The sequence below is a fragment of the Henckelia pumila genome, chromosome 3 (assembly GCF_033568475.1).
Source record: "Henckelia pumila isolate YLH828 chromosome 3, ASM3356847v2, whole genome shotgun sequence".
Taxonomy (NCBI): domain Eukaryota; kingdom Viridiplantae; phylum Streptophyta; class Magnoliopsida; order Lamiales; family Gesneriaceae; genus Henckelia; species Henckelia pumila.
In genome coordinates, this window is record NC_133122.1 from 63,194,087 (window position 1) to 63,213,601 (window position 19,515).

General features: G+C 36.0%; 1 protein-coding gene across 1 annotated transcript; it reads right to left on the reverse strand.

Annotated features, from left to right (window-relative positions):
* Positions 1-3,873: 3,873 nt before the first annotated feature.
* Positions 3,874-18,034, reverse strand: LOC140888877 (chaperonin CPN60-2, mitochondrial-like). Its single transcript, XM_073296581.1, has 11 exons — positions 17,967-18,034; positions 17,486-17,507; positions 17,305-17,379; positions 16,423-16,549; positions 16,067-16,242; positions 15,848-15,943; positions 15,647-15,744; positions 14,881-15,010; positions 4,442-4,501; positions 4,087-4,182; positions 3,874-3,987 (listed from the first exon to the last, which is right to left on the reverse strand). Exons 1-11 carry the CDS (start codon positions 18,032-18,034, stop codon positions 3,874-3,876), a joined length of 1,062 nt encoding a protein of 353 aa, XP_073152682.1.
* Positions 18,035-19,515: the final 1,481 nt, after the last annotated feature.

The window sequence follows — 19,515 nt, forward strand, 5'->3', positions numbered from 1 at the left end:
TTGTGAATGTTGATTGCCACTCAATGTAGACAATAGGGGTATATTTTTCAAAATCCAAACTCGTAACTTGTTTAATATGATGTTTTCTCATTTTTTATAACTATCATTTACTCTAATAACGCTCATCTTTCAGAACATGTGCGTGCGAGATCGAGCACAACTAGTACATAGAGACGAGATAAATATTACTGAATCGAGAACAATGTGTTCTGATTGTAGGACAAACATTTTGGGTCACAAAGATCACACTCTACTAGTGAAAGTGACTTTGGATCAAAATGACATGTATTAGGAACAATCTCAAAATTATGCAGAATAATCTTTTTGATTTGCGGAACAAGAAGGCATGCCTATGTTAAAATGCACCAATATCCTATAATTCACTGCATAACACAATTGGAGATGAGTTTTTAATCCCTAGAGATTGGTAAAAACATCACCCAAGTGTTTGTCTAGTAATGTGTCTTACCCCACTCTTGTCTAAGGTTTAGGAAGAAGACATTGATCATGACCCAATGGAAGCACCATTTGTGCATGTTGATTGCCACTCAATGTAGACAATAGGGGTATATTTTTCAAAATCCAAACTCGTAACTTGTTTAATATAGTGTTTTCTTATTTTTTATAACTATCATTTATTCTAATAACGTTCATCTTTCAAAACATGTGCGTGCAAGATCGAGCACAACTAGTATGTAGAGACGAGATAAATATTACTGAATCGAGAACAATGTGTTCCGATTGTAGGATAAACATTGTGGGTCACAAAGATCACACTCTACTAGTGAAAGTGACTTTGGATCAAAATGACATGTATTAGGAACAATCTTAAAATTATACAGAATAATTAATCTTTTTGATTTGCGGAACAAGAAGGCATGCCCATGTTAACATGCACCAATATCCTATAATTCACTGCATAACACAAGTGGAGATGAGTTTTCAATCACTAGAGATTGGTAAAAACATCACCCAAGTGTTTGTCTAGTAATGTGTCTTGCCCCACTCTTGTCTAATGTGTAGGAAGAAGACATTGATCATGATCTAATGGGAGCACCATTTGTGGATGTTGATTGCCACTCAATGTAGAAAATAGGGGTATATTTTTCAAAATCCAAACTCGTAACTTGTTTAATATGATGTTTTCTCATTTTTTATAACTATAATTTATTCTAATAACGCTCATCTTTCAGAACATGTGCGTGCGAGATCAAGCACAACCAGTACGTAGAGACGAGATAAATATTACTGAATCGAAAACAATGTGCTCCGATTATAGGACAAATATTGTGGGCCACAAAGATCACAATCTACTAGTGAAAGTGACTTTGGATCAAAATGTCATGTATTAGGAACAATCTCAAAATTATGCAGAATAATCTTTTTGATTTGCGGAACAAAAAGGCATGTTCATGTTAACATGCACCAATATCCTATAATTCACTGCATAACACAAGTGGAGATGAGTTTTCAATTCCTAGAGATTGGTAAAAACATCACCCAAGTGTTTGTCTAGTAATGTGTCTTGGCCCACTCTTGTCTAAGGTGTAGGATGAAGACATTGATAATGACCCAATGAGAGCACCATTCTGTTAAAAATTTTTGCTAATAAAGATCACGATGTGTATAATGTACCAAATCATAACATATTTGTCGGTGTGCAAAGAATGAGTCCATCATTCCTATTTCATATATACTTGTGCGATAAATTTCGAATATTATTCCAAATATATTTGGAATTATTCAAAATCAGGGACAATTCAAATCAAATTTATTCAAAATCAGGGACAATTCAAATCAAATTTAATTTCGTTTGTCAAGGCCGATCTTTGTCACCCACAATTACACCTGATCTCATTACGATGTATTCACTTATATATTTTCCAAATAATACACATGACATAAGATGACCAAAATTCATGAATTGGATCACGATTCATCTGAGATTGTTTCAAATTATTTTGGATTTATTCTGAATTCAGAAGAATTCGTACCTAATTTATTTTAGCTGGTTGACATATATATTCAATATTAGTAAAACAATTTAACAATCTGGAAAGACGAAGAATTATACTAAATTATACAAGTTATGTACTATTACCTTAAATTTTTGTAAAAAATACAGAGCACGCATAAAAATTGGTTTCACTTAAGCTTAAATAACAGATTGAACTACATTGAGTTTACAAAATGTCTTCCTAATAATTAATAATTATGTACTTACAACAAACTCAAAAGCATAACCATACAATAAAAATCATTCAAACTTGTTTTTCCAGCGATTCTTGTTCATCAGATGATATACTCAGTTCTTCAGAATATATACTCGCAGCAACACAAGCTCGATTAGTGTCCATCTTCACTGTCTTTTTATTTGTAACGGGATACTCCAATGAAATTACAAAATGAATTAACAAGCAGCTTCAAAAACAATTCAAAAAACAAAATAAATGATCGTCACTCAATCATTTCAAATGAATAAGACAAAAACTCATATGAGACAGTCTCAAGGGTCATTTTTTTGATACGGGTCTCTTATATGGGTTATCCATTAAAAAGTATTATATTTTTTGCCAAAAGTATTACTTATTATTATAAACATGGGTAGGATTGACCCGTCTCACGAATGAGACCTCTCACAAGAGTGTTACTCAATTAATAATGATTCAACTGAAACGACCAATAATATAAACAAAAATCACATAATAAATTCAAGAAAAAACACATAAAAATAGTGATAAATACATGAAAATAAATACCTAAAAAAATAATTTATGAACTTTAAAATATTATTGAAGGATTTCAAGTAAAACAAACGTCTGCATAATCATTCAAGAATTTCAAACAATTAATAAAAAAAAATAAATAAAAAAATTTAGACAAAAAAAATAATCACAATCAATACAATAAGACTAAAAAAATAAAACGAACGTCTCCATAATCATTCAATAATTTCAATTGATATTATTTGGTTTCATGTAAAGTTGAGGGCAATTTCATAATTTAGCATCAATTGGGGAGTTCAAACACATGTCAGGCTTTTGTCAGGTAGTGGAAACACATAATTTCTGAAATGGGGACTGAGAAACAAGTTAAGTTTGCCAACGAGGATTTATTCACAATTTTCCGAAAAAATAATAAATATTACAATCGAACAAATATATCAAAATTTTATTTTAGCTATTATATTTGTATAAAAAATCACATATCCAAATATTTATTTAACCATAAAAATTAATGTAAAATATTAAAAACACATTGTTATAAAATTTCAAAAAAAAATGATTTAAAATAAGTGTGTTTTTGCCATAATTTTTTTTTTAAAAAAAAACTTAAAACTTTTATTTTTTTAAAAAAACTGGTGGGCCAGCTCGTCTCGACCCGCCTCAACCCGTTATCCGTTTGGGTTGGCCCGTTTTAGGCCCGCCTCCAAACAGGACCGTAAAACCACGACCCAACCCGCCATTTTTTTATGGGTGTCTAAAATAATAACTACAATGTATATGAATTTTGATATTTAACATGTTAGGTTAATTAGAAAAAAAAAAAAAAAAAAGAACTGGAATTGGCAAATAGTGTTATTGAAGATGTGGGAAATCTTGGGATAGTGAGTAAGAAACATGGAGAAAACAAAAAATTGAAATGAAGGGTATTTGGGATATATTGAAAAATAGACCATGACATCAAGTTAGTTATTCTAATATGTCTACACTTAATAAATAGTAAAAGATTTGAATGTCGTGCCTCTCACCAGAATTTACAGTTGACAACTTGTTGAATCCAATTGCATCATAAAGTAGAGAGACTCCCTTGTGCAAGGTTTTACCAACTTCCGCGATGAATTTTTAATAGGCTTTCATGCCAGACAATAGATTAAAAGTAAAACCTACCAATCACGGTTTCTTCTTCGATAGCTGAATTCATGGCACGTATAGAATCAGCCACCATTTTTTTTTTCTCACTAACCTCGATTTCATTAACTCCAATCTGCAAGGCACAACCATTTGTTATTATATCAATTATAAGATATCTTGCACCGATAATTAATCTATGGATGCTGGAACATGTATGAAAAGGAAAACATACTCTAATAACAGCTGCACCACCAACAAGGTTAGCAAGCCTTCTTGTAATTTTTTTCTTGTCATTGTCTAAGGAATTCCATTCAATCGCAGAGCTAATCTGCACATATAAATATCATGTCATATCAGAGAATCACTAACAAGGTATATGTTCTAGATTCAATAGGTTTTTGAACAATTCCACATATATCAAGTGTTAATTTTATGTTTGCGTTTTATTTTCAAATTTTATCCTGATTGTGAAGTAGTCAGAAAATTAATTCTGATTAAATCTTATGTAATAAACATTAAGTGAAAATATATAACAAAATTTAAAAATAACACATCAAATCAAAAGTAACATGCTTGCATCTTTCTACCGTGACTTTCTTTTCACCAGCTCCATCAAGTATAATGGAGTCATGTTTCGATATATTGACCTATAAAAAAATAAATAAAGTACAAAGAAACAACTAGTATCATGAAAGAAGTGATCTAAAACAAAATTGAATGTCTGTTTAGTCACTTTTTCACACGATCCCAAAAAATCGATATATGTACCGCTTCATTGAGGTGCGTTGACAACATTTCCTCAAGGCCCTACAAAATAAATGTGACGACCCGAGTTTTAATCTCTTATAATCAATTAATCAACAATAATAGACAATAATCAATGTCTAAACAAAAGAATAACAATTTTTTTTTTTTAAAAGGGTGAGCACCTCGCTCGATCGGTGAAAAACCACCGATCGAGCGAGCTCCTCAGCTCAACTCTCGGGTGCTAAGTATATGGTCTCGCTCGATCTTCCAAACTTTGCAGATCGAGCGAGCCCTCTGTGATCACCCTTCTGTCCAGCAAAAGGAATGCCTCGCTCGATCGGTCATGTTCTACCGATCGAGCGAGCACAGGAACAGAAGCTATACTTTGCTGTCAAACTCGAGTTCTTCATGCATACTTCTTCTAGATATAATTCATACCTGGTCTAATCCATATAAACAGCTAACATACATACTAACATGATGTATAATGGATTATTTGGATCATAACAATGCCTTAAAACATAAACAAGGCTCTCAAACATGTAAGAAGCATTGTCATATCAACAAGAACAAGATACATCATGTTGTCTCAAGGATTTACATAACCTTTCAAATCCTATAAACATCTATAAGACAACAACTAGATCATCTACCAGTTTTGAAACAAGTAGCTAGAACATAATCATGTTTAAGGCTCAACTCTACATCATGACAGCTCACTCAAACTTCTAACTCGGATCATCACGCTATTTCTTTCCATTCCTTGTTCTTCAAGTACGCCTTTGCCCGGTTCCACTCCCTTCTATTGCAATGACACATACAACAAAACAATAGCCGGATAACTCCGGTGAGAAATAGATTTTCCAGTAAAAGCGACTAAACATGCATAACAAACATATATCAAAATCATGATATAAAGTAAATACAATGCATGTTTTCAAAACAAGGTTCATTTCGTCATTCGTCGGTTGGGATCCCGAGAAGTAGATATCATAACTAATCCACCGACTCTCCCGATCGAGGTGGGGTTACTTATCTTTCTTCTCTAGACTTTGAAGCAATTATATATGCAAATCAGACGCTAGGCTAAAACAACCACCCAGGCCATACATATACAATTCCTCAAATCGTCTATTCGAATGTTTCCGTTCATTCAAAATCAAGGAATAAGTCTTCAAGATGAATGAAACATATATCATCATCAAAGCATTCATTATATCAAGAACTTATTCAACAACTCAAAGTAAAGCACATAAAAGCAATTAAGCAAACAAGTATGTGATTTAGGGGAACTCGATACAAACCATCTCGAGTTGTAATCCCAATCAAATAGTAGTCCACTTTTACCTTTCCAATATGATGTTTAGGATGTCTTTTCACTTGTCAAAATCTGTACAACATCAATCACCAAACTCATCTCAAAATCTGCTCAAAGTCAATCCAAACTTCAACAAGACTTCAAGGCAAACTCTACCAACCTTGTTCTATCTTCTATCGGTTTTGGAGTCGACTTCTCGAGTTTATATGCCCTGTTTAAGTACTGAAATCATAGCATAACAAGCAAGGAATCATCAGCTAAAACTTCAGCAACTTCTAAGTCCAAGAACAATAGCAAATCGCTTCAAATCAAAAGTTCGACGGCACATCGGTAAAACTCGGCGATTCCGAACATATCTATACCATTTCTAACATTCATATCAGATGTTTAACAACTCAAACCCAACATATCAGCAGGTATAAAGATCAAATCATATCTGGAAAATCATAAGAACATGATATAACAATCAATCCTCAACCCAACTTCAAGATTACCAAAGATAGAAGCTCATCAACATCAAATCATATACAAGTCTGATATCTGTCATTTTCGAATTACCAAACCTTGATGAACAAATAGGAAACTTACATCAAATCGAAGTTGTCTTGCAAGGATTCCAAAACATCTTTCGGAATCGAAAGCGGATACCCGGAGCTCAAGATATGTCAATTTGAAGATGAATAAGAAGGCTTGGGATTTCTTTGTTCTTTCCTCTCGGTTCATGCTCTGAAAATCTGATGGAATCATGTTCATAAGACACGTGCATACTGAGTAATAACTTACAAAATCTGATACCTTCAAGAATAATTGCACTTTAGTCCCTCAACCATTCAAAAATTGCAATTTGGTCCTCAGCTTCTCATTTCATTCAATTTCAATCCTAAATAATTTAAGAATATTAGAATTTAAATCAAAACTCCAAATATTTCCAAATTAAATATTCTCGGATTAAAATTAAATAATTCTGGGCGTTACAATTCTCCCCCACTAAGACACGATTTCGTCATCGAAATCTCAAGTAATATCAACAGATCATATAACAAATATCAGATAACAGAAAACTAAAGGAGACTCACATCAATGAAACATCTCTGGAAATCGTTGCATCATATCTGATTCAGTCTCCCTAGTCTCTTCTTCAATACCATGACGACTCCACTGGACTTTCACAAGTGGAATAGTCTTCATTCGTAGTTGCTTCTCTTTTCGATCAAGAATCTGAATTGGCTTTTCAAAATAACTCAAAGTCTCGTCAAGTTCAGCCTCATCAGATTGAAGCACATGAGATTCATCAGCAAGGTATTTTAGAAGCATCGATACATGAAAGACATCATGTATTCCAGATAGAGATGGAGGAAGAGCTAATCGATAGGCGAGATTGCCTATTTTCTCCAGAATTTCATAAGGACCGATATATCGTGGAGACAATTTCCCTCGCTTGCCAAATCGTACGGTGCCTCTGAACGGAGAAATCTTCAAAAATACACGATCCCCCTGTTCAAAAGACAAAGGTCGACGTCGAATGTTGACATATTTCGCTTGTCTGTCTTGAGCTGTCCTCATTCTCTTCTGAATAAGCTTCACTTGTTCAGTCATATCTCAAATCATGTCAGGTCCAGTATCAGGTACTTCAAAAATATCATCCCAGTACAAAGGAGATCGACATTTTCTTCCGTATAAAGCTTCAAAAGGAGCCATTCCAATACTCGATTGATATCTGTTGTTGTACGAGAATTCACAAGGAGGTAGTGATTCTTGCCAACTAGTGCCAAAATCAAGCACTACAGCTCTCAACATGTCCTCCAATGTCTGAATAGTACGCTCTGACTGTCCGTCAGTCTGCGGATGATAAGCTGTGCTCAAATGTAACTGAGTACCCAAAGCATTCTGCAAGTTGTGCCAAAAATGTGATGTAAATCGAGGATCACGATCTGATACAATAGATTGCGGCACTCCATGCAATCTGACAACTTCACAGACATAAATCTCTGCCATCTGGTCGTGTCTATACGTCATGCGATACGGAATAAAACACGCTGATTTCGTCAATCTGTCAATAATCACCCAGATAGCATCGCAACCTCTAGAAGATCGAGGTAATCTAGTCACAAAGTCCATGGAAATATGATCCCATTTCCATTCAGGTACGGATAAAATCTGTAACAAACCAGGCGGTCTCCTTCTTTCAGCCTTCACCTGTTGGCAATTAAGACATCGAGACACAAAATCAGTGATATCTGTCTTCATCTGTTTCCACCAATAATGAGTCTTCAGATCATTGTACATCTTCCTACCACCAGGATGAATACTGTAATGACTACAATGCGCCTCTTTCAGTAGTTGTTGACGTACATCAGAAATATCACGCACTACTAGGCGATTGTGAACGTAAAGAAGATCATCTCGAACCCGGTATTCAGATACATGCCCTGATCGAACTTTCTCAATCGAGTTCTGTACATTCTGATCAAGTTTCTGAGCATCTCGAATTCTTACCAATAAAGCTGGTTCAACTTGAATTTGATAGAGTCGAAGAGGCTGATAATTCGTATTAAATACTAATCCATATAAACAACAGTTTTCAATCAAATTCGATACACCAATCGTCGATAAGGATAAAGAACATACCTTTCGACTCAATGCATCTACTGCTGCATTCGATTTCCCCGGATAGTATTTAATCTCACAGTCAAAGTCTTTCAGCAAATCAAGCCATCGTCGCTGTCTCATATTCAGTTTTGACTGTGAAAACAGATATTTCAGACTCTTGTGATCAGAATAGATCTCAAACTGTTCCCCATACAGATAATGTCGCCAAATCTTCAAAGCAAATACAATGGCGGCCAATTCAAGATCATGAATCGGATATCTGGTCTCGTGAGGCTTTAGCTGTCTCGAGGCATAAGCAATCACATGTCCTCGCTGCATTAAAACACAACCTAAACCTCGATGAGATGCATCACAATAAACAGTGAAACCACCAGTACCTGAAGGGATCGTCAAGACTGGTGCACTGGTCAATCGTTTCTTTAACTCAATAAAACTAGGTTCACAAGCTTCAGACCAGACAAAAGGAGCATTCTTCTGAGTAACTGAGTAATCGGCTTCGCAATACTGGAAAAATCTTTAATAAACCGACGATAATACCCAGCCAAACCCATGAAACTACGAATCTCAGGAACAGATGTCGGTCTCGACCAACTGATCACTGCCTCGACTTTACTTGGATCAACAGAAATACCATTTTCAGATATAATATGTCCAAGAAAGACAACCTGTTTCAGCCAAAACTCACATTTCGACAGTTTAGCATACAGTTTCTCGGCTCTTAAAGTCTTCAATACTATTCTCAAATGTTCAGAATGATCAATCAAATTCTTTGAATATATCAGAATATCATCAATAAAGATAATCACGAAATCATCGAGATACTTCTGAAATACACGGTTCATTAAAGCCATAAACACAGCTGGAGCATTTGTCAAACCAAACGGCATAACTATAAACTCATAATGGCCATACCTGGTTCTGAACGCAGTCTTAGAAATATCAGAATCCCTAACTCTCAACTGATGGTAACCAGATCTCAGATCGATCTTGGAATACACTGAAGAACCCTGCAACTGGTCAAATAAATCATCAATACGAGGCAAAGGGTATTTGTTCTTTACCGTTGCCTTGTCCAGTTGCCGGTAGTCGATACACAATCTCATTGAACCGTCTTTTTTTCTAACAAACAGTACTGGAGCTCCCCAAGGAGAAACACTGGGTCGAATGTATCCCTTGGCCAGTAAATCTTCTAACTGATCTTTCAACTCTTTCAATTCCACTGGTGCCATTCGATAAGGTGCTTTCGAAATCGGTGCAGTACCTGGCATCAGTTCGATGTTGAAGTCAATCTCACGATACGGAGGTAATCCTGGAATCTCATCAGGGAAAACGTCCGCAAATTCACTAACCACTGGCAAATCAGCCAGGTTCGGGCTAGCTTTCAAAACATCCACTTCATAAACAAGAAATCCCTCCGCTCCTTTCTGCAAAATTCGAGTCATTTCTAATACAGAAATAAGAGGAATCTTAGCACGTGAACCCTTACCATAGAATTTCCATTCTCCAGCCATCTCAGGTCTGAATCTCACTACCTTTTGGAAACAGTCTACGGTAGCTCTGTACTTTTTCAGCATATCAATCCCAATAATGCAGTCAAAATCAGACATACCAAGTACAAAACAATTTATCTCAATCTCATTACCCTCATACTGTAGCACACAGTTCTTAACTATCTGAATCGATATAAGACCCCTCCCCAAAGGAGAAGAAACAGATACTACAACAGGTAATGTTTCAACAGGAAAAGAATGCAATGAAGCAAATTTGGCAGATATAAACGTATGGGATGCACCTGTATCTATTAATACATATGCAGGATAACCATAAATAGAACAGTTACCTGCAATCACATCATCTGGTGCTCCCTGTGCCTGCTCCTCCGTCAATGCATAGACATGAGCCTGCTTTCTCTGTGGCTGACTGCCTGCCTGACTTCCTCCTGGCCTCGACTGTTGCTGAGGAGGTGACGGTTGAAAGGAATGGACAGAGGAGGCTTGTCTCGCGGGTTGAGCCACTGATCGTGATGACTCTGCACCTCGTGCCTGTCCAGCACCTCTTTGAGGACACACCCTTGCAAAATGGCCAGTCTGATGGCATATATGGCACCTCCCAGATACACCTCGACACTGATCAGTTGGATGTCCTCCACCACAATTGTTACAGAACACACCAGACTTCGGTTTCGTACCACTGGAACTCGAAGAACTGCTTCCATATTTCTTAAACTGTTTTCCTCGAGCCTGCAAATATCCTTTCTTACCACTGCTGCTGCTACCACTGTCAAATCGAGAAGACTGTTGCAGAGTTGGAGCTGAAGGTTGAGACTGTCTCGGAGGCTGAGCAACATACGAAGCTCCCCGCTGCTGTATCAAGCCAGCTTCCGCTCCTTTGGCACTGTTCAAGGCATCAGCAAAATTATTCGGTCGCCTTGTGTTTACCAGTGTAAAAACATCAGGATTCAGTCCATTAATGAACTGATCAGCCATAACCTCGTCACTATCTGCAACATGTGGAGCAAAACGTAGCAATGTAGTGAATTTAGCAACATAGTCTTCAATATTTAAATTTCCCTGCTTCAGATTAGCGAATTCAGCACCCTTGTCTTTACGATAAGACACCGGAAAGGAACGTTGATAGAACTCGGTCTTGAAGACATTCCAGGTCAGAATAATTCCTCGACGCTCCAGAGATTTCTTTGTTGTGAACCACCAGCTTTTTGCAACTTCATGCAACTGATGCCCAACAAGTCTGACTCTTCGTTCATCACCGTAATCAAGTGAATCGAACAACATCTCCATGTCATCAAGCCATCCTTCACATTCAACTGCATTCTCAGTACCTTTCAGGGTTGGCGGCTTGTAGGATTGAAAACGTTTCAACAATGTTTCCATTGGAGTAGCAGTCATATCAGTCATGTCTCGTGATGTACTTCCCTGTTCATTACTCGGGACTGCAGCTGCAGGCACAATTGGTGTTACTACTGTCGGTGGAGTATGAACTGTCTGTTTTGGTAGAGAAATAGGAACATGGGGTCTCAGAGGAGGTCGTCCTGGTCTTCGAGACATATCTGATTATCAAAATGGTTAGAATACCAAATCATCAAATTAATCTCAGTCCTCCTTTGATCATCTTACCTCTGATCAAGACTCGGTTCTGATTCAATCTTAAATAAATAATCACAATCTTCAAATAAAACATGCTTCCAATCAACTCAGATAATCAGGTAGCATGTCATAATTCATCAGAATACATGCCTCTATCAGTTCAGATATTCCAATAAGCATGCATCTTTAATCATCGTAATTATACTTTCAAATAAAATAAATACAACATCTTGTAATAAATACTTGAAAGTAAATCATGCTAGCATTTAAAACATGTAATTCAATCATGTAATTAATCGTAGCATAATCACATAAATAAGTAAGGCAGAAGACTCGATCTACCCCACTCACTGTCTATCTAAGTCCAGAATTTTCTTGCTCTGATACCACCTGTTGTGACGACCCGAGTTCTAATCTCTCATAATCAATTAATCAACAATAATATACAATAATCAATGTCTAAACAAAAGAATAACAAATTTTTTTATTTTTTTTTTAAAAGGGTGAGCACCTCGCTCGATCGGTGAAAAACCACCGATCGAGCAAGCTCCTCAGCTCAACTCTCGGGTGCTAAGTATATGGTCTCGCTCGATCTGCCAAACTTTGCAGATCAAGCGAGCCCTCTGTGATCACCCTTCATACCACCTGTTGTGACGACCCGAGTTCTAATCTCTCATAATCAATTAATCAACAATAATAGACAATAATCAATGTCTAAACAAAAGAATAACAAAATTTTATTTTTTTTTTAAAAGGGTGAGCACCTCGCTCGATCGGTGAAAAACCACCGATCGAGCGAGCTCCTCAGCTCAACTCTCGGGTGCTAAGTATATGGTCTCGCTCGATCTGCCAAACTTTGCAGATCGAGCGAGCCCTCTGTGATCACCCTTCTGTCCAGCAAAAGGAATGCCTCGCTCGATCGGTCATGTTCTACCGATCGAGCGAGCACAGGAACAGAAGCTACACTTTGCTGTCAAACTCGAGTTCTTCATGCATACTTCTTCTAGATATAATTCATACCTGATCTAATCCATATAAACAGCTAACATACATACTAACATGCTGTATAATGGATTATTTGGATCATAACAAGGCCTTAAAACATAAACAAGGCTCTCAAACATGTAAGAAGCATTGCCATATCAACAAGAACAAGATACATCATGTTGTCTCAAGGATTTACATAACCTTTCAAATCCTATAAACATCTATAAGACAACAACTAGATCATCTACCAGTTTTGAAACAAGTAGCTAGAACATAATCATGTTTAAGGCTCAACTCTACATCATGACAGCTCACTCAAACTTCTAACTCGGATCATCACGCTATTTCTTTCCATTCCTTGTTCTTCAAGTACGCCTTTGCCCGGTTCCACTCCCTTCTATTGCAATGACACATATAACAAAACAATAGCTGGATAACTCCGATGAGAAATAGATTTCCCAGTAAAAGCGACTAAACATGCATAACAAACATATATCAAAATCATGATATAAAGTAAATACAATGCATGTTTTCAAAACAAGGTTCATTTCATCATTCGTCGGTTGGGATCCCGAGAAGTAGATATCATAACTAATCCACCGACTCTTCCGATCGAGGTGGGGTTACTTATCTTTCTTCTCTAAACTTTGAAGCAATTGTATATGCAAATCAGACGCTAGGCTAAAACAACCACCCAGGCCATACATATACAATTCCTCAAATCGTCTATTCGAACGTTATCGTTCATTTCAAAATCAAGGAATAATTCTTCAAGATGAATGCAACATATATCATCATCAAAGCATTCATTATATCAAGAACTTATTCAACAACTCAAAGTAAAGCACATAAAAGCAATTAAGCAAACAAGTATGTGATTTAGGGGAACTCGATACAAACCATCTCGAGTTGTAATCCCAATCAAATAGTAGTCCACTTTTACCTTTCCAATATGATGTTTAGGATGTCTTTTCACTTGTCAAAATCTGTACAACATCAATCACCAAACTCATCTCAAAATGTGCTCAAAGTCAATCCAAACTTCAACAAGACTTCAAGGCAAACTCTACCAACCTTGTTCTATCTTCTATCATTTTGGAGTCGACTTCTCGAGTTTATATGCCCTGTTTAAGTACTGAAATCATAGCATAACAAGCAAGAAATCATCAGCTAAAACTTCAGCAACTTCTAAGTCCAAGAACAATAGCAAATCGCTTCAAATCAAAAGTTCGACGGCACATCGGTAAAACTCGGCGATTCCGAATATATCTATACCATTTCTAACATTCATATCAGATGTTTAACAACTCAAACCCAACATATCAGCAGGTATAAAGATCAAATCATATCTGGAAAATCATAAGAACATGATATAACAATCAATCCTCAACCCAACTTCAAGATTACCAAAGATAGAAGCTCATCAACATCAAATCATATACAAGTCTGATATCTGTCATTTTCGAATTACCAAACCTTGATGAACAAAGAGGAAACTTACATCAAATCGAAGGTCGTCTTGCAAGGATTCCAAAACATCTTTCGGAATCGAAAACGGATACCCGGAGCTCAAGATATGTCAATTTGAAGATGAATAAGAAGGCTTTGGATTTCTTTGTTCTTTCCTCTCGGTTCTTGCTCTGAAAATCTGATGGAATCATGTTCATAAGACACGTGCATACTGAGTAATAACTTACAAAATCTGATACCTTCAAGAATAATTGCACTTTAGTCCCTCAACCATTTAAAAATTGCAATTTGGTCCTCAGCTTCTCATTTCATTCAATTTCAATCCTAAATAATTTAAGAATATTAGAATTTAAATCAAAACTCCAAATATTCCCAAATTAAATATTCTCGGATTAAAATTAAATAATTCCGGGCGTTACAATAAAGTTCATGGAAGTTAAATTCGTACATAATGTTTAACTTTAAAAGGTTGCCCACCACAAAATATTTTTTCAAAACTGTTTTTGTCAATGATGTCTTATTTAATTTGCTAAGGTGGGAATCCAGCTCCTCAGTTAACACCTACCAAATAGATCAATAAAAATATACAAAGTTGCAGGTGTAATGAAATATTTTTTGGAATTATAGAACAAAATATTTACCTTTCTTCTTGTTACAACAACAAGATCTTCCGAAATGGATATTCTATCCGCTCCCAAATTGTGAACTCCAATTACACAAATTCGCGACATTAAGCCACAAAAAAATACATTAGTTAGGATATTTCAAAATTCACAATACATCAGATTACCTTAACGTCGAATCGATCTTGGTTCACTACGAGTGTTTCAAGTACATCAGCTGCCAAATCTTTAGCGACGATAAACAGTGGTCTACTTTTCTGCGAAGCCACCTCTAGGATTTTCATAATCACATATGTACTGATATCTTCTTTTCATGGATTAGAATAAGAGGTTCAACCATCACTTATACGAAAAATTTATGTTGGAAGAAATGATAAATAAACACGTAGAAATATATCGTTAATTGTATTGGTTATGCAACTAATACGTACACAGTTCTTGTTTTTTTCATCAAAGAAGTACTGCGAAATTAGAGATGAAATTTTTTTCCACGAATTCGGGGACCCGCGGGAAAAACCCAAAATAGGGCGGGTATGAGACAGCTTTTTTGGATATGGGTTCGGGTTCGGGTTTGGGGATTTTGAAAAATCTCCGAAGCACATTGGGACGGGTGAGGAGATTATATCTTCATCCTCGAACCTGTCCCGATTATAATAATAATAATAATAATAATAATAATAATAATAATAATAATAATAATAGTGGAGTATAAATATTTTTTATTTATCAAATTTTATTAAATCTTTGAATAATATATAAATTATACTAAATATTAAAATTAAAAATAATATAATTTATTAGTTTGTATTATTTTTATGCATTATATATAATGCATACGCTTGTGATAACATAATTTTTTTAATATAAAAATATTATTTGATTACGTCACATAAATAAACTATTAAGATTAATCGTGTATATTTATTTAATTGCCTCCGTCCCCACCCACTGTCATCCATATGCAAGATATAACTTGTCATTAGCTGAAGAACCTGAACAAACTCAAGTTCATTTATTAATCTATTTCCACCCTACAAAGGATAACTAGATTAAGGGAACATTAAAACAAAAGAATTAAAAAAAAATCCCCAGACACCACTCTCATAAACTAAAAACAACAAATAAGTTTTTCACTTGTACTGTAATTGCTCCTCCGCAACCAACTTTTTCCATAGTATTGGCTATAAGCTCACCTACATCCTTGTGTCCATTAACAAAGATTGTAGCAACCTACAAAAATTATATTGCAATTGATTATAAAAAAAGAAAAGAAAAAGAAAACCAGAATTTCATGAACCCACAAATAATTCAATGATCGTGACATTGTATTAACAAATATAACAATAAAAAAACCTTCGCAATATCCTCTTTATTCCTCATCTTTTTCGCGTTACTTTTCAAGTTCACAACCACATTTTCAATCGCCATTTCTATCCCACGCCTAAGATCCACATAATTATAACCTTCTGCAGCTAATCTAGTCCCTTCTACGAATATTTCACGAGCCATAACAGCTGCAAAAGCAGCACCTACAATTTCAAAATGAGAAAATTTTTAACATGAACAAAGTCACAAACAATGTTTATTATATAACTCACCTATCTACAATTCTACACATTTATCAATGTAAATTTACAAAATATATTATCTAATTGATTCAAAAACTACAACTTACCACCTCCAGCTGCTTCGTATGTTGCATTAACAACCTCTTTTATAAGGTTTTCCCAAATATTTCAACGTGTATCCTTTGAAAAATGTGTTGTTTATAACTTTCAAACTATCTCTAGTGACTTTAGATACACCCGTACTATGTTCAATTAACACATCACGTCGCTACAAAAATAAAAAAAATTGACATCAGCCAAGTGGATGAGAAGATTTTTGTGTACACATTGGAAGTAGTTGATGTCGAAAACTTTTTGAGTACATCTGCAATTCGATCAAACGAAGGTACATATTGGACTGAAAGATGTTGAGACATAATCTTTTCACTCACAAAGTGAAGATCAAGTTCAAGATGCTTTTAATCTGACTGAACCATAGGCTTCGCCTCCTACCCTTAAACCCTATGTATGTGTGTTTTGAAAGAATTTAAAGCACGAAGTAATGATAATTTTTATACTAAAGATTAAATAGAGTGGAGTTTGGAATTATAGATATGAATGGCATGAGAAGTTACAGTCGGTAAAAGATTATGGAAGAGATGAAAATTTTCAGAATGTAAAATAAAAACTAGCGTAGGTTAATTGTGACTGGTGTATGCTTGTAAAGGGGCGATGTTCCACTAGCTAGTTCGATGGCTAACAAAGGACCCCATTTGACTGCTGAGGGACGATATTTCTACTAGGCTACGAATAGATGGTACCAAGGAATCCATCAATATTTTCTGGCCAACTGCTGGTGACTCTTGATCGTGATGGTTGCGCTATCTAATGAAGCCTACTAAATTAATTTATTTTGGCAACCAATGTTTTGAATATTCAACTGGTAAAATGATGGCACAATAGACCAAATGGTTCTTCCAATTGCATCAATTAGGTTTAGGGTTGGCTTATCTTGGGGCTCGAGGTCAGTTTAACAACATTGACCAAATCATTCACTCCTTTAAGAATTGAAGACCTAGCCTCCTCTCCAAATTCAATCCTATATGATCTGGCGTCAAACTACAAAAACAAAATTAAAAATCAATATAATAATGTTAAAAACATAACGATTTCAAATTCAAAATCATTATTTAAAAAACAATAAACAAGTCTCTCGATCGATTACCTGATGACTTCTTCTTGCAACCCTGAAAATCAAAATGTTGAGTATCTTTAGAAAAAAAAACTTAAAAGAGTTTTACGAAAAAAAGTCAGCTGGTGGATATCGAAATCTCGGTGCAAAAAATGGGCTGAAATTTTTGAAACACCCAAGTTATCTGAGAGGAGAATTGTTAGGATCGAAGTACGGGGGAGGGGGTGGGGGGGTTGTGAGGGGGTGAACACGCACTTACAATATTTATTTTTACCAGTTCAAGATATAAAATTCTCTCTCAAAATCTGTCAGTCCGATATGTACCTTCGTTTGATCGAGTTGCAGATGTACTTACTAAGCTTTTGACAGCCACTACTTTTAATGTGTACACAAAAATCTTCATCTGCTTGGCTTGTGGAGTAATGTCTGATATATTGGGCTTAAGAACTCAATGGCTTGTTTTTGGACTAAGTCTATTTCATGTTAGTTTGGGCCTTGGACTTAAACAAGTTACATGGCCAATAATTCTGTCAAGCCCAAGTTCCAAATAACAGGAAATAAGAGTCGGTGACTTCTAGCCATTGAGGTTAACTGGTTGTGCAACAAACTTAAAAGGGAGTTGTTGTTACAGTTAGATGCAATTCAATCTTCAGAGATATACAATCACAATCTCTTCACAGAAGGTCGAAGGAAGATCATCAGAAACAGAGAGAAGAAAGGATCGACACAAGACAAGGAAGAACAAGGTGTCTAACAGAGGGATTTCAAAGACTCTGTAACTTGTTTTAGTTCTTGTTTTTCATTCGAGTATTCAAGCTTTCTTATTTGTATTCTGGTGGTGTAGAGGATTTACTTGTATCTGGATTGTTGGGGTTATAACAAAGGAAGGTCTCCCGTGGATGTAGGCTGGTTGATAGCCGAACCACGTAATTCCGGTGTCGTTTAATTCTTGCATTCGAGTTATAGTGTTGCTGGTTAATTTCGATTCATTCGCTGAAAAGATAGAGTGATCTATTGGCTATTATCTTGTGATTAATATTGGTGTGATTTGTTCTTGATCGGAGCCGTGTTCTTGGAGTAGTGAACTACATTGAATTGTTAACAGTGGCGCCGTCCGTGGGAATCATAGATTCAATGGGATTGATGAAGTTCGACATAGAGAAGTTCACGGGCAAGAACGACTTTGCCCTATGGCGAATCAAGATGAAAGCAATTCTGGTTCAGCAAGGGCTTGGAGAAGCACTAAAATCCAAGGAAGAAATTTCATCTTCCTCAAATGAAAAGGAACGGGCTGAGATACTGGAGAAGGCTCAATATGCTATTATCTTGTGTCTTGGGGACAAGCCATTGAGGGAAGTCTCTAGGGAACAGTCAGCATGTGCAATGTGGCTTAAGCTCGAAAGCATTTATATGACAAAGTCACTTGCAAACAGGCTCTATATGAAGCAGCGGCTATACTCTTTTAGGTTTCAAGAAGGGAAAAGTATTGAGGATCAGATAGAGGAATTCATCAAGATTCTTGATGATCTGGAAAATTTTGAAGTGAAACTCGAAGATGAGGACAAAGCACTTATACTACTCAATGCATTACCTAAATCTTATGAAAACTTCAAGGATGCCATGTTGTATGGCAGAGACGAGTCCATATCTTTGGATGAAGTCCAGTCAGCAATTCAATCAAAGGAATTGCAAAGGAAGATCCAAGCTAATGGTGAATCTCTGAGTGAAAGTTTAAATATAAGGGGAAGGCCGGAGAGAAGGACTCAAAGCTCTCATAAAACCAGAGCTCGTTCCAAGAGTAAACCAAAGTATAGGTGTTTTATATGTCACAAAGAGGGACATTTCAAAAGGGACTGCCTTGAAAAGAAGAAGAGATTCTTTGAGAAACCTAAAGACAATGCAGGTGCGGCTGTTGTAACAGAGGGTTATGACAGTGCTGAGGCTCTTGTAATGACTGATAATGATATGAAGAATGTCTGGATTCTGGACTCAGGTTGCACCTATCATATGTGTCCAACTAAGGGTTGGTTTGAAGAGCTAAATGAAACAGACCAGGGAATGGT

What these genes read in the sequence shown, in the direction of transcription:
- LOC140888877 (XM_073296581.1), bottom strand. Translation starts at nt 18,034, where the DNA reads ATGGCTAGAAGTCACCGACTCTTATTTCCTGTTATTTGGAACTTGGGC. An exon ending in ATAAAGAGGATATTGCGAAG is followed by an intron (nt 15,944 to 16,066) that starts GTTTTTTTATTG and finishes TAATTTTTGTAG; the next exon opens with GTTGCTACAATCTTTGTTAA. An exon ending in GTGGTGCAGCTGTTATTAGA is followed by an intron (nt 3,988 to 4,086) that starts GTATGTTTTCCT and finishes TGTGCCTTGCAG; the next exon opens with ATTGGAGTTAATGAAATCGA.